Source organism: Chenopodium quinoa, unplaced genomic scaffold (genome assembly GCF_001683475.1).
Source record: "Chenopodium quinoa cultivar QQ74 unplaced genomic scaffold, ASM168347v1, whole genome shotgun sequence".
NCBI lineage: Eukaryota > Viridiplantae > Streptophyta > Magnoliopsida > Caryophyllales > Amaranthaceae > Chenopodium > Chenopodium quinoa.
The window spans coordinates 1,675,147-1,687,707 of NW_018742455.1; the positions used below are offsets into that span (position 1 = coordinate 1,675,147).

General features: G+C 33.8%; 1 protein-coding gene across 1 annotated transcript; it reads right to left on the bottom strand.

Moving 5' to 3' along the window:
* Nucleotides 1-561: 561 nt before the first annotated feature.
* Nucleotides 562-11,532, bottom strand: LOC110718374 (nudix hydrolase 16, mitochondrial-like). Its single transcript, XM_021897209.1, has 4 exons — nucleotides 11,004-11,532; nucleotides 8,044-8,158; nucleotides 3,961-4,044; nucleotides 562-1,051 (listed from the first exon to the last, which is right to left on the bottom strand). The coding sequence occupies exons 1-4, from the start codon at nucleotides 11,072-11,074 to the stop codon at nucleotides 773-775; spliced, it is 549 nt and encodes a 182-aa protein (XP_021752901.1). The 5' UTR covers nucleotides 11,075-11,532; the 3' UTR covers nucleotides 562-772.
* Nucleotides 11,533-12,561: the final 1,029 nt, after the last annotated feature.

Sequence of the window (12,561 nt, forward strand, 5' to 3'; positions counted from 1 at the left end):
ATGCATACCTTAGAGCTAGGTTTTACAGTATCGAAAACTGTTGTGAATGAAATGGGATTAAGGATTGGTAAAATGTAAGATCAGGTAACATGGAAGAGAATCAGTGATTTAGCTTCTTAGAAGACTTGATAAATTAATACGAAGTGTAAGCCGAGGCAAATAACACAAGTCAAGGAGGTGATTTGGTATTTTGGTAATTACTCAAGTAGTTTGGTAATTTACAGACTTACTGGTTACTATTGATGTGAATGTTACTCCTTTAGTTTCATAATGTTAGTCCCATTTATATATATTAATGCAAATTTTTGTTCACAAATATCTTTGATCTCACAGTAGCAAAAATTAGAAAAATTACAGTAGTAATAAAATACTCATTGAGCTCCCTCAAAAAAAAATTAAAAGTAAAAAAGAAATCTCATTGAGATAAGATAAAATTAGATCTTATGTGACTATGTTTGTTCATATATATAGAGAAATTTAGAAAATTTCCTCATAATTTTAATAATCTGAAGATTCTAAATGGAACATTGGCTTATCAATATCAGAGCATAGATATTTAAACTTTCAAAGTGTTACTTCTAGCATTAATTCTGAAATATTGGTGATTCATGTATGTAATGAAAATGAGCTCAAACTACAATCCTTAATGTGCAAGATTCAGTATTGGTAATGGCCATCAAATTAACGGCGACAAATAACCAACAGTACTAGCAAATATTGCCTTGGAATCATCCTCTACTATTATTTCCCACAATGTTTTTTGAAGCCTTATTTATGAATCCAAGCCATCTCTTTCTCTATCTCTATCTGCAAACTTGTCCCCATGCCATTTGAGGAAGCCATCAACTAGAGCAACTCTCATCCATGCATGACGGCAGCTCTGAGCTGCTTCAGGAACAGTAAGCCAGAATCTATTTCGCATGCTTTGCTCAGGCCACGATCCAAGTTCTTCCTTGACTAGCATAGCAAACATAGCTGCTTTACACAATCCTTCTGGGCAGAATTCATCTTGATGAGTTTTGCTTTTGAATTTGTAGTACCCAAGAAGATCCTGAAAAGGACATACAGCATGATTTAGTTCCAACCAGTTGAAGATCCCGGGGGCTGGGGGTGGTCGTGGAAAAGAACAAGATATTATTAGGAAATTAACAATATCCCCATTAATGCGAAAACCAGAATGGTGTTCAATAACTTAAATCTCCATACAAAAAGATCTACCACATACATCATAGATCAGGTTTGTCAAGTTAGATATACATGTAGGAATCTATCAGAAAGAATTATTAAGCAATTACTAATGACATTAAAGTATACAAGAGGAAACAAAATGATGAGGAAAAGTTGCCAAGTTGGTATACAGCATATGATTTCAATCTGTGGATAAAGGCAGGCAGGCAGCCATGATTAGCATCAAAGTCATTACATTTGTCACTTTCAAAGCCCTTCCCCTGGCCTATTAGTCTAAAATACACCAAGCATCATTCTACTTAACCGACAATAAATGAAAACTTTCTTTATACTAATGTTACATAAATAAATAAAAATTACTTATGAGAGCTCCAGACCAAATAACTTTTCAATCCTAAAATGTCTTTTCTTTCCATGACACATCCCTAGGCCTTGAACCTTGGAAATGTTAAGCAATGACCTCTATTCTAAAAAGTAAGTACTAAATCCTGGATCAGCAAATCATTGGCATCCTTCTCTCTTACAGCAGTCCAATATAGTGTCTCAATCTGCACTTATGAGCAGCTTAAATAATCATCCTAACACTCATGTGCCTCTTTAATTCTTTGCTTCTTCACACTAATTGGTGAATCATCAGAAGGCCAATATCATCCATCTCATACATGGAGGTGAGAAAGAGCGGTATCACATTAAAGACAAGATGTCTGAGTAACAAGGTGAAAATGAAGGCAGCAAATGTCATAATACTCATAAAAGCACACACACTCCTGTCAGCAAGTTCATAAGTCACTTGGTGAAGGTGGGAAAAGAATAGAATATCACTGGGGGCGCTTTTTTTTTTTTCCTGCCCCCTAAATGGGGAGTAGCTTCATCCATTTAATATTTTTACTCGTGTCAAGTCATGCAAGCAATCATAAGTAAATCATCTTGTTAAATAAATAGAAGGCACAAAGACAAAATTCACGAAATTGATTTCACGCAATAATGCAATATCAGTAGGATGTGTAAACAAAAGCTGTAAATAAACACAAAGAAGGTTTAAATACGAGACGAAAGACATTTTCTGGGAATGAAATACAAGATTTCCTCAAATTGAGAATAGTTGCATATATCCTGCCAAAAACATTATAAAAAAAAAAAAAAAAAAAAAAAAAAAAGGAAGAAACAGGAGTAAAAAAAAATTCACTTGAAAGAGTAAAAAGACAGATGAAAGCAGCAACAGCTTTCATATTGGCGTAACAAACCCTCTCTTTAGTGTTTGGATGAAAGATGAGGGAAAAGAGAGAATGTGGGGTAGGTGAGGGAATGTGGAATGGGACAAGGGAGGGAATAGAAAAGATTCATCTTTAAAAGAAAAAAAATAATGCGATATTTGGTTATAACGTAGAATTAACAGTGTACGGAGATAGGTGTTGGTTGGTAAAGTAAACTGATGGCTGACAGCTTAAAAAGTAAATAAACATTTGAAGAAAATCATTTGACTTTCCAAGCAACTTCAACTTTTAATCTTTCTACCTTTCCAATACAGCTATAAATTTATCCTCCTCCCTTCCCCCCCCCCCCCACCCCCTCTTTTATAGAAAAATTATACTTTATTACCCCCCCCCCTCTCCCCCCCCCCATTCCTAAGTAATTGACACGTTTGAATTTTTTCACTATTCATATACTAAGTTTGACTATTGTTTTATAATGACGTAGAAACAGAATTTATCATGAAATATATTGTTAAATAGAGATCTATAGATAGTTTCATAATATCAAAGTTTCAGTATGTTTACTGAGATTTAATTCTATAAATCTCATGTCAAACTAGTACATAGGCAAGTGTGTCAAGTTCGACTGTGTCCATGGAGGGAGTACTAAACTATTTCTGATTATAATCAAAACATTTTAAAACTGTCATAATATAAAAAATTATCTTCACCAAAAAAAAATATATAAAAATTATACAAATTTAGAAATATTTTGTAAAAATGATGTCACAAGTGGATGTTTCAGTTTTCCAAGTTCTTTAAAAAAAACACAGTTCCCTTAGAGGCAATGTGTTCGCTTATTGGTTCCTGAACCGCATTCCCAATCGAAGTCCATACCTGGTAATATTGTCCAAATTCCCTGAAATTCCTCATATTAAACTTGACCATCTTCAGCACCAGAAGCACGCAAAACGATCACAAGCATATTTGTAATCCGACGGTATGTGAAGTGCGCACAGCCCTCAGATCAAGTTCCCATTGAATAATGTTTTACCACTCAGATCAGTCCTCAGTAAAGCTTTAACACATAATTAATACCCATTGAACAATATGTCCAGCCAAAAAAGGATTTTTGATTTTTAATTGCCACCTAGATTCGTGGTTTTGCTTGTGTAGTGTCGTTAACTTACACAGAGATGAGAGATTCGGAAAACTACAAATTAAAAAAAGTACCATAAAATTAAAGGTGGAACTAGGGAATTTTGACCATTATTGTTTGGACTCAAACTCAAACATTAAATTCTGTAATATTTCATAAAAGCTACTTCAATTCTACCTCTAATCATTACTAACCCAATACCTTGCTACACTCAAACATTTTCAATTAGCGTTTTAACCTAAATAAAAAATGTCACCTAAAAAACTAGTGACATACATGACCTGTCCAGCGATTATGAACCATATACATTGCTAGCAGTTGGGGGAAAAAAAAAACCTCCAATTCAAGGTGCCCATTTCACTGAATTCGATAGAACATTAAGACATTTTAAAGCAAAATGTGAAAACAAAAAGATCATACCATAAGATCTCCTTTTACTCCAGCTTCTTCAACTGCTTCTCTTGCAGCTGCCTCCTCAACAGTTTCATCATTTTCCCATCCCCCCTATGAAAGAAGCAACAAAAGGTGAGGGAGAGTTTTAAAATAATGATAAAATATGTGATTCAAGGCATGACATGCACACATACGTACCCAAAATCTGCAAGCCAAACTTAAGAGCAGATGTAAGAAAGGAAGCTGTAAAAGTAATTTAAATACCCCTAAAAAGGATTTTAAAAAATTGAGCGAGGAAAACTTTTATACAGGTAAGTATTGTTATTCTAGTGTTTTGTGTGATTCATGTCCTAGTAGGATTACAAAGATAGTTTAACACGATGAAATTAAAAGGGATTTCTTCACTTACAGGAATAAATGCAGAGAATCAACAAGAGAGAAGATAAATGAAATTAAAAGGGGTTTCCATCTCTTCCTTAATTAAAGTAGGGTTCACATGAAAACTTTACACTGGATAATTTCACTGATGAAATAGCCTATTGACATAAATTCCTTGTTGAGATGACCCGTGGAAAATGTAACCTTTTTATCCAGGTCAAACATGTAATTTTGTGCTTCTACTACAGAATTCTACAATTCTAGTATAGTAGCTAAGAAAGTTCAATCAAAACTAGATCATCAATGCTCCATATTTAATACACAGCATGTCCAATATAAGATTAAGTAGGTTTCTTAAAAAAAGTTCACTTAGATTTACAATAATCCGACAAACTGATTAATTCCAGTCCTATCACCTTTCTAAAGCTCTGCTTGATCTTGGAGGGAGGCCCACAAGAGCCAATGGTGATAAAAAGCACATAAGAGGAATCAAGGTGATCATCTATCATCACATCATGTGTCGGAATGAGTGAATCAGTAGAGAAAGTTGGGAAGGTGAAGATTAATATGATTAGAGTAAACTGACAACAATACAATTGCCTAAGAAAAGAGTGGTTAAAAAAGGTGTACAAGATGAATTATATACAAGGGAGATACCAATGAAAGAACTGCGATTCACTACCAATGAAGTACTATAGATATAATCATATAATATGATAAATAAATAATAAAATTAAAAAAACATAAAATAAATATGGTATATTGGTATGTGGTTAAAAGTGCATATGAATAAAAAAAAATAAAGTGCAATCTTTCAACATACTTTCAAAAGGTCGAGATTATAAACTTTTTTTCTAACCAAAACTATTCTGCATATAGTGATGATTACTTGCTTGAGTTCCCACATTTCTCCTATGCAAAAAGAAAGTTCATGGTTCACTCAATTTCATGAACATAACATATTATAAACTCCTTGTAGAAACTAAAGTTCTCATTATCAAACACACATGAAGAGAAGATAATATTCCACCCTTATAGCTTTATTCTCTAAAACAATAATTGTTTTGGGACCAAAAGGCAACTACACCAATAAACTTCTCGAGATGCCCAGATAATTTGCTCTCTTTCTCTTTACATGTCTACAAGTCTATATCTCTATTGATATTTCTTTTTAAAAGAACATAATCAATCAACATTTTCCCAAATAATTTATAAATTATTATTTCAAATATTATACTCCCTTTGTTATTAGCAGTTTATGTAGCTTGAACTTTATGCTTCCCAACACAAAACTGTGACCATTAATATATTTAATATTGTGTAATAATTTCTCCCTCCCCAAAATACTTGCCCCAATTTTTATTTAGAAATGTCTCAGATTAGTCACTTTACCTCATTTAGGACAAAGATTTCTCTACATTTTTTCTAATGTTGATCTTACACTCAATTATTCAGTTTTCCTTACCATATTTTTCACAATTCTTAACATTTATCCCATTCTATCATGTAATAAATATATTGAAATATCGGGAGCATAAAAAGTTGATACTTCATACTCTTCTATTTGCAACTGATATAAAAGAAAGGACCCATAGCCAAAAGCCAAATAAAGCAATGTGGTAGCTAGTATTATGCAACTTGCCAAAAAGAAATATATGCAATTAAAAGAGAACATAAAATGTACTTTTGAAAGTATATATCAAGACAATTCTTATGGGATCCTTTATGATTTTCTTTTTTTCTTTTTTTGTTGTTGTACAAGGTAAATCAAAGGGGATTCTGTAAATATTGAGGTCTTTGTCACCTTTAAAACCAATTAATTCTAACAAAAAAAAAAGTAATGTTGGTCAACAAAAACAAAATAGTAGTTTCATTTTGTCTATGAAAGAAGCATCTAACCCAATCGCTACAAAATTTCTTCCAACTTGTGGTGCCCCTATCAAATAAACGAGATAAACATGTTTCCCCCCTGCTTAATAATGAATAGTGAATAACTTGTTTGTACATGGAATAAGACTTAAAAAATTTGTTGAGGGAGGGGGGGGGGAGTGCTAATTTCCATGGAACAGATAATAAAGTATGAAAAATTAAAAATTATAATTAAGTACAAATCATAAAACCAACACTAAATCTCAATATAAGACCTTCAATGGAGAAGTGAATAGAAAGAAGTCAGATTGTTATTTCCAGCCTCACAAGACACAAGGGGCATAAAAAGGAGGCAATAATATCTCTAATTTGGATTTTTTATTAGGAAAAATACACTTTAATAATCCCAACTATGGACGATTTACCTACAATAATCCCAACTAACATTTATTCTACAATAATCCCAACTATTGGGTCAGTTTTCCTCCAGCAGTCCCAAAAACCGGTTACCTGCTGAGAGGGTAAACTTTTTTTTTTTGTTTTTTAAATGCCACGTGTCATCACATGATTGGCTTATTTAAAAAAAAATTAAAAAATAAAAAAAAAAGAAAAAAAAAAAACAAAAATCGAATCAGCCCAACCCAGCCAACCACCGCCGTTCCCAGCCACCCACAGCCAATCGGAACAGGCCGACCACCTCCCTAACTTCCCGAAAACGGCCGGTCGGCCCTCCCTACCCTCGAAACACACACCCCCGATCAACCCCAACCCCCTAAAACCACTCTCCTCCCTTACAACCCCTTCGCCGGAAAATCAATTCAAAAAAAAAAAAAAAAATCAACCACTCCTCCCTTCCTACACCCTTGAAACTTCCCATGGGGGCGAATTCGAGGGTTGGGGAAAGAAGGAGGGTCGTTTTTGAGGGTTAGGGGAGACGGATGGCCATTTTTCGAGGGGTTGGGGGTTGGCCCTAGTGTTTTGCGGTGGCACAAAGGTATTTTGGTGCGATTTGGGGCCGCTGCTGGTGGTTTCACGGCCAAGTTTAGGTGTTTTGGCCGGTTTCGGGGGTGCGGCTGGTCTTGGGAGTCGTTTCCGGCGTGGGTGGCTGGAGAAGGTGGTGTTTTAGGGTTGCAGCAGGAGGTGGAGGTGGTGGTTAAGGGCTGGAATGGTGGCTGCCGGATTTTTTTTTGGTTTTTTGTTTTTTTTTTTGTTTTTTTTATTTAATTTTTTTAGAACCACTCACACACTGACATGTGTCAAACAACCTTCAATAATAGGTTGTTGACTTTTGTTGACCGGTTTGGGACTGCTGGAGGAAAACTGACCTAATAGTTGGGATTATTGTAGAATAAACGTTAGTTGGGATTATTGTAGGTAAATCGCCCATAGTTGGGATTATTAAAGTGTATTTTTCCTTTTTATTATGGCACCTATTAAAGGAATAAAATAGAAAGATAATAGCATTTTGAAATCTAAATAGAATACCAATCAAACGAATATATAAATCTTTAACTGATTGATGCCTTTCCATCCTACCAGATAAAAAAAATCATTATAATATTCTCCTTAATTTGAAAATTTCAAAACAAGGTACCTAAACCAGAAACACAATCTTTGGGTGAGAGCTTCAACAAAGACTACACAACATTTTAGTGGGTAGCATCATCAATTGATGGTCAACATAGAGGCTGCTTTTATGAAAACATAAGAAGAAGATTCAATTTAATAGGATTATTTGCATGTAAGTGACTACTGACCTCCCAAGCAAACTATATGGTCATGATTTATAATTAACTAAAAAAATGCTAAGTGCCAATGTATAAAAAATTATTTCACGAAGAATGTATAAAAAATTCTCCATACCTTAGGGAAGAGAAGACCTGGACCACTCTGCGAGTTGATCATAAGTACCTCGATATTGCTCTCTAAATCGTCATTACTATTGTCCTCGCCATTTCTATATCTGAATGGTATACACCTGCCATGAGATATTCTGCTAAATCAGATCCAATGGGTTAACAATACCTTTTGACTCCAATGAGACACCACATATACATCAATATATCATTAAGAAAAGAAAACAAGTAATATGCAACTAGAAGCAAACATAACAGATTGTAAAAGTGAATAGCTATCACAACTTGTTTATCAAACATTAGAAGCAAACATAACAGATTGTAAAAGTGAATAGCTATCACAACTTGTTTATCAAACATTCACTAGTTTGCACAGCACTTATCATAGATTAATAAACCCAATATTCGAAATTTAAATACCCTGAGACCATTGAATCTATATGTTAGACTAAATAGTCCTTGCCAAGAGTTTACATCCTAGTTGGGGCATAGTTAATGATTGCTTAGAAAGCTCAACCTGCTTCCTGCCCGCTAAACGTACTCTGACTTAAATTTCGACAGCGGCATAATAAAGCTAATAAGTGATTTGTAAAACAGACACCTTAGGAATCTCATGATATTGCTTTCACTTGGGTCTTAAAAGCTTAAATAAACTAACCCTAGAGGACTTAGCAAGCATGTATGGCATTACTGGTTATAAAGGCACAATTTAGCTGAGGAAAGCTAAACAGACTAGAAGATAATGTACACTTATACAGTTATACATATTGTAGAATTTGTAGTATGACCAATAACAGATAGTGGTGTAACAATCGTGTTTAACTCTCCACTTAAGTCGTTTAGTTTAACTGCGTGGCTCAAAAGATAGTAATTAGCAGTTACCGGCTTACCACTCTAGAGCTAGATCACCAAAAGGGAAATTATAAAAGAAAAAGCACCCCCACATGTCAAGAACTTGTTATATTAAACACCTCAAAAGATCTTACAATTACATTTCTGTATCTGTTGGAAAAAAAAGCCCGATCTAAATGACCCCTCAGCATTACAATATAATACTCTATATATATGTTCAACCTTTGAGAACCACTGGTGCTTCATCAAGAGTTAGCCAAAATGAATTTAATTGCTCTCTTAAATAATAAGCTTATAAGAAAAGAGCTAAAACGATTCATAATCACCAACCCAAAGCTGGAATTTAATTAGATTCAGTTCCAGGATCAACATATATCAAAGTAGTCATACATGAACTAAGTCTTTAAACATCTATCACAGCGCTTACTATGTTCCACTTTAGTAAATCCTAGATGACTATTCAAGTTAGCTCATAATTGAATACTAGACCAGTTATCCTGACAAGATTATGGATTCTTGATACATTCATTTTGGACCAATAATATCCAATGTCTTTTAACACTGATATCAGAATCCAAATAGCATAGCAAAGACCTAAGCTTACTCTCACTAAACTTATTAGCATAAGATTTGCCTATGCAAAATTTTATTGGATAAGAAAAATGTACTCTTATTAATTACACTTTCTATGTAAAAAATAAAAATAAAAAACTACTACTTCCGTTTCATATTATTTGCAATGATTAGACATTTTTCCTCTCTACTTTATGTCAAATAGTTGCAAATAATATGAAACAGAGGTAGTAGAAGAATTGTAGACAGTAGGAATTAGTGCACTCTTCATTCTCAACGGCTAACGATGGGGCTTGTAACAAAGTGATTTTTCTATCCGAATTCTTATGTGTGCATCCCATGGGTGTTGAGCGATATATCCACTCTCTTAAAATGAGGAATGGCCCTTAAGTTCACATGATCAACAAATTAAAAAGCTCGTATAGACCGACCCACACACACACACACACACACACACCCTCTCCTGGCGGGCACTTTGAGCAAAAGCATGCATGATATTTACTCATGGGTCCAACAATACAACAACCTCAAAAAGAAGATTTTACCCAACTATTACTATTACTGCTTTTATTAGCCTTTTGAAGAATGTTGATTGTTGAATGCCTATCTAATACTACGTAACTTCTATTCTTCAAGAACATTTTCTTTAATACTTTTCTTTTGCCAACATGTTCTCCATCAACCTCTCTACCATTTTTAAACTTCAACTAATAAAGGACAAGTTTTATACCTCCAAACTACCATAAGTCTAATTGAACTTGTTTTAGTTGCAATCACAACAGCAACAATCTTTATCCAAGAGCATGTACCCAAACCTCTCAAATTCACAACCACACCCAATCCTTATCCTACAACCTAAAGTAGCACCAACTGAATTTCAAGTCAATTATGTTGTCTAAAATCAATTCCTTTCACCAATCACAATGTTGAACAAGAAAATAGAATACAGGCAGCCTAAACACAGAAACCAAAAGAATAACCCCAAATCACTTGTATGCTCAATTGTCAAACAAGACTAAAGTTTCTCAGGTAAGTAGCTAACCAATGAAACAACCAAGATTTGTCAACCAAATGATATTTTAGTAATAAAAAATTCAGTATTCAAATAGACCTTTTCAATTGAGAATAAGGTTTCTCAGTTTGCTAATAAATCAAATATGAAGGTGACAGCCAAAAATTAATAATTACAATGAAAATATCTAGGAAATCGATCAAATTGTTAAAGAACAAAAATATAAATACCCACATTGGCACAATTTAGACTAAAAATGTAACAATCAACACAAGAACCCCAACAAAAGAAACTATCACTGCTCCATATTGACCTACAATACAATGACAGCAACATTCGGAAAACGACAATGGCAAAAACAAAATTCCCATTATATTTAATAAGAATAACACAACACATCAAATCAACAAAAAAAACATACTTCATATCACAGGACAAAATATCCATTAAATCATATTATTAAACATAGAAAATAACAAAAAAAACTTAATTAAAGTGTAAAGATGAAAAAAAGGAAAGATAGAGAATACCCAGCAACAAGGCGACAGCCATCATTATATCTTTGTTGAAGACGACCCGTGCGGGCCACCAAATCAGACATGCTAAAAAAAAAATTAAAAACTTTGTATATAAAATCAAAATTCAAAGAATTGGGTTTTCTTATGCATTCAAAAGGGTACTTCCAGAAATCAAAGAAACATCAAAATATTCATTTGATTTGTTTGTGAGCAAAAAAATCTGCAGAATTTTCTTGGTTTTTTTGTGGGTTTTGGATAATTTGTGTAATCAGCAAACATTGGCTCAAAATTCTCAATTTTTATGATTTATTATAAAAAAAAAAGGTGAGAATTGGAATTGATGTGGGTCAAAACAAGTATGAGCTGAAAATAATTGACGGAAGAGAGAGAAAGAGAGGAGGGGGAGAAGAAGGCGGTGACAGCGGATCGGAGGGAAGAAAGCGATGACCGGTGGGTCAAACTCACGTGGGTTGGATCAGAAAATGGGTAATTGGGTCTACAAATGTGGGCCATTCTTTGTTACTTTTATACCAATGAAAATGACTTTGTTCAATTTGTGGGCCTCTAGTCTACCCTAGTTTTGTGCAAAAGTGGGTTTGGAATTTGGATGGATGGTTCTAAACTAATGTTCTAACCTTTTATTATTAGTTTATTATTACTACATCCGTTATATGTGCAACGATTTGACATAAAATAGAGAGGGAAAATGTCTAATCATTACATATAACCTGTAGCGAAGGTAGTATTATTATTATTATTATAATTAGGAAAATATTATACATAACCCTTAAGACTACATATAAGCATTAATTTTACACTTGAAAATCGTAAAAAAATTAAAAAATCATCAAAATATAAACACTAATAACACTTATTTATGTGTGTTTTTGTCATGAATTCCTAATTTTATACAATTTCCAAAAGTATATTTAATGCTTATATGTAGTCTTTAGGGCTACACATAACATTACCCTTATTATTATTATTATTATTATTATTGTTGTTGTTGTTGTTGTTGTTGTTGTTGTTGTTGTTGTTGTTGTTGTTGTTGTTAAGGGAATTTCATTGGTGAGTGCACTTAAGGCTTGTTCACATTTACTTAACTGAGCTGAAGTGAACTGGACTGAACTGAAATGAACTAATTGGAGCTGAACTGAACTAAACTAAACTGAATAGAGCTGAAATGAATATTTTATGAGAGAAGGAAATTAGGAGATGAACTGAATTGAACTGAACTGATTGGAACTAAATTGAATTGAACTGAACTAAAATTAAGTTGAAGTGAACAGGCCCTTGCTATTGCATCATATTGGTTTGGTAGTAGGAACCAGGTAGAGGTGATCATGGGCCGAATTTTGCTAAAAAAATGTTGGCTTATTTCGAGTCAATCTTATGGATCGGGTTGAAAAAGGCGTGCTAAACCCTGTAATTTGGGCCAAATGTTGGGCTTTTTAAGACAAGATTGCGTGGCGCTAAAATTTTTAATTAGTGAACACTAGACCCTAGTGTAGGTAGGACACCCTACAGTCCTACACCCCCTCTAAACGCATCATTTAGAGTACTACCCACA

Excerpts from the sequence above, each read along its gene's own strand:
- LOC110718374 (XM_021897209.1), bottom strand. The coding sequence starts at position 11,074 with ATGTCTGATTTGGTGGCCCGCACGGGTCGTCTTCAACAAAGATATAAT. Across the intron at positions 8,159-11,003 it reads GGCTGTCGCCTTGTTGCTGG|GTGTATACCATTCAGATATA; the intron begins GTATTCTCTATC and ends ATCTCATGGCAG. Across the intron at positions 4,045-8,043 it reads CAGGTCTTCTCTTCCCTAAG|GGGGGATGGGAAAATGATGA; the intron begins GTATGGAGAATT and ends CTTCTTTCATAG.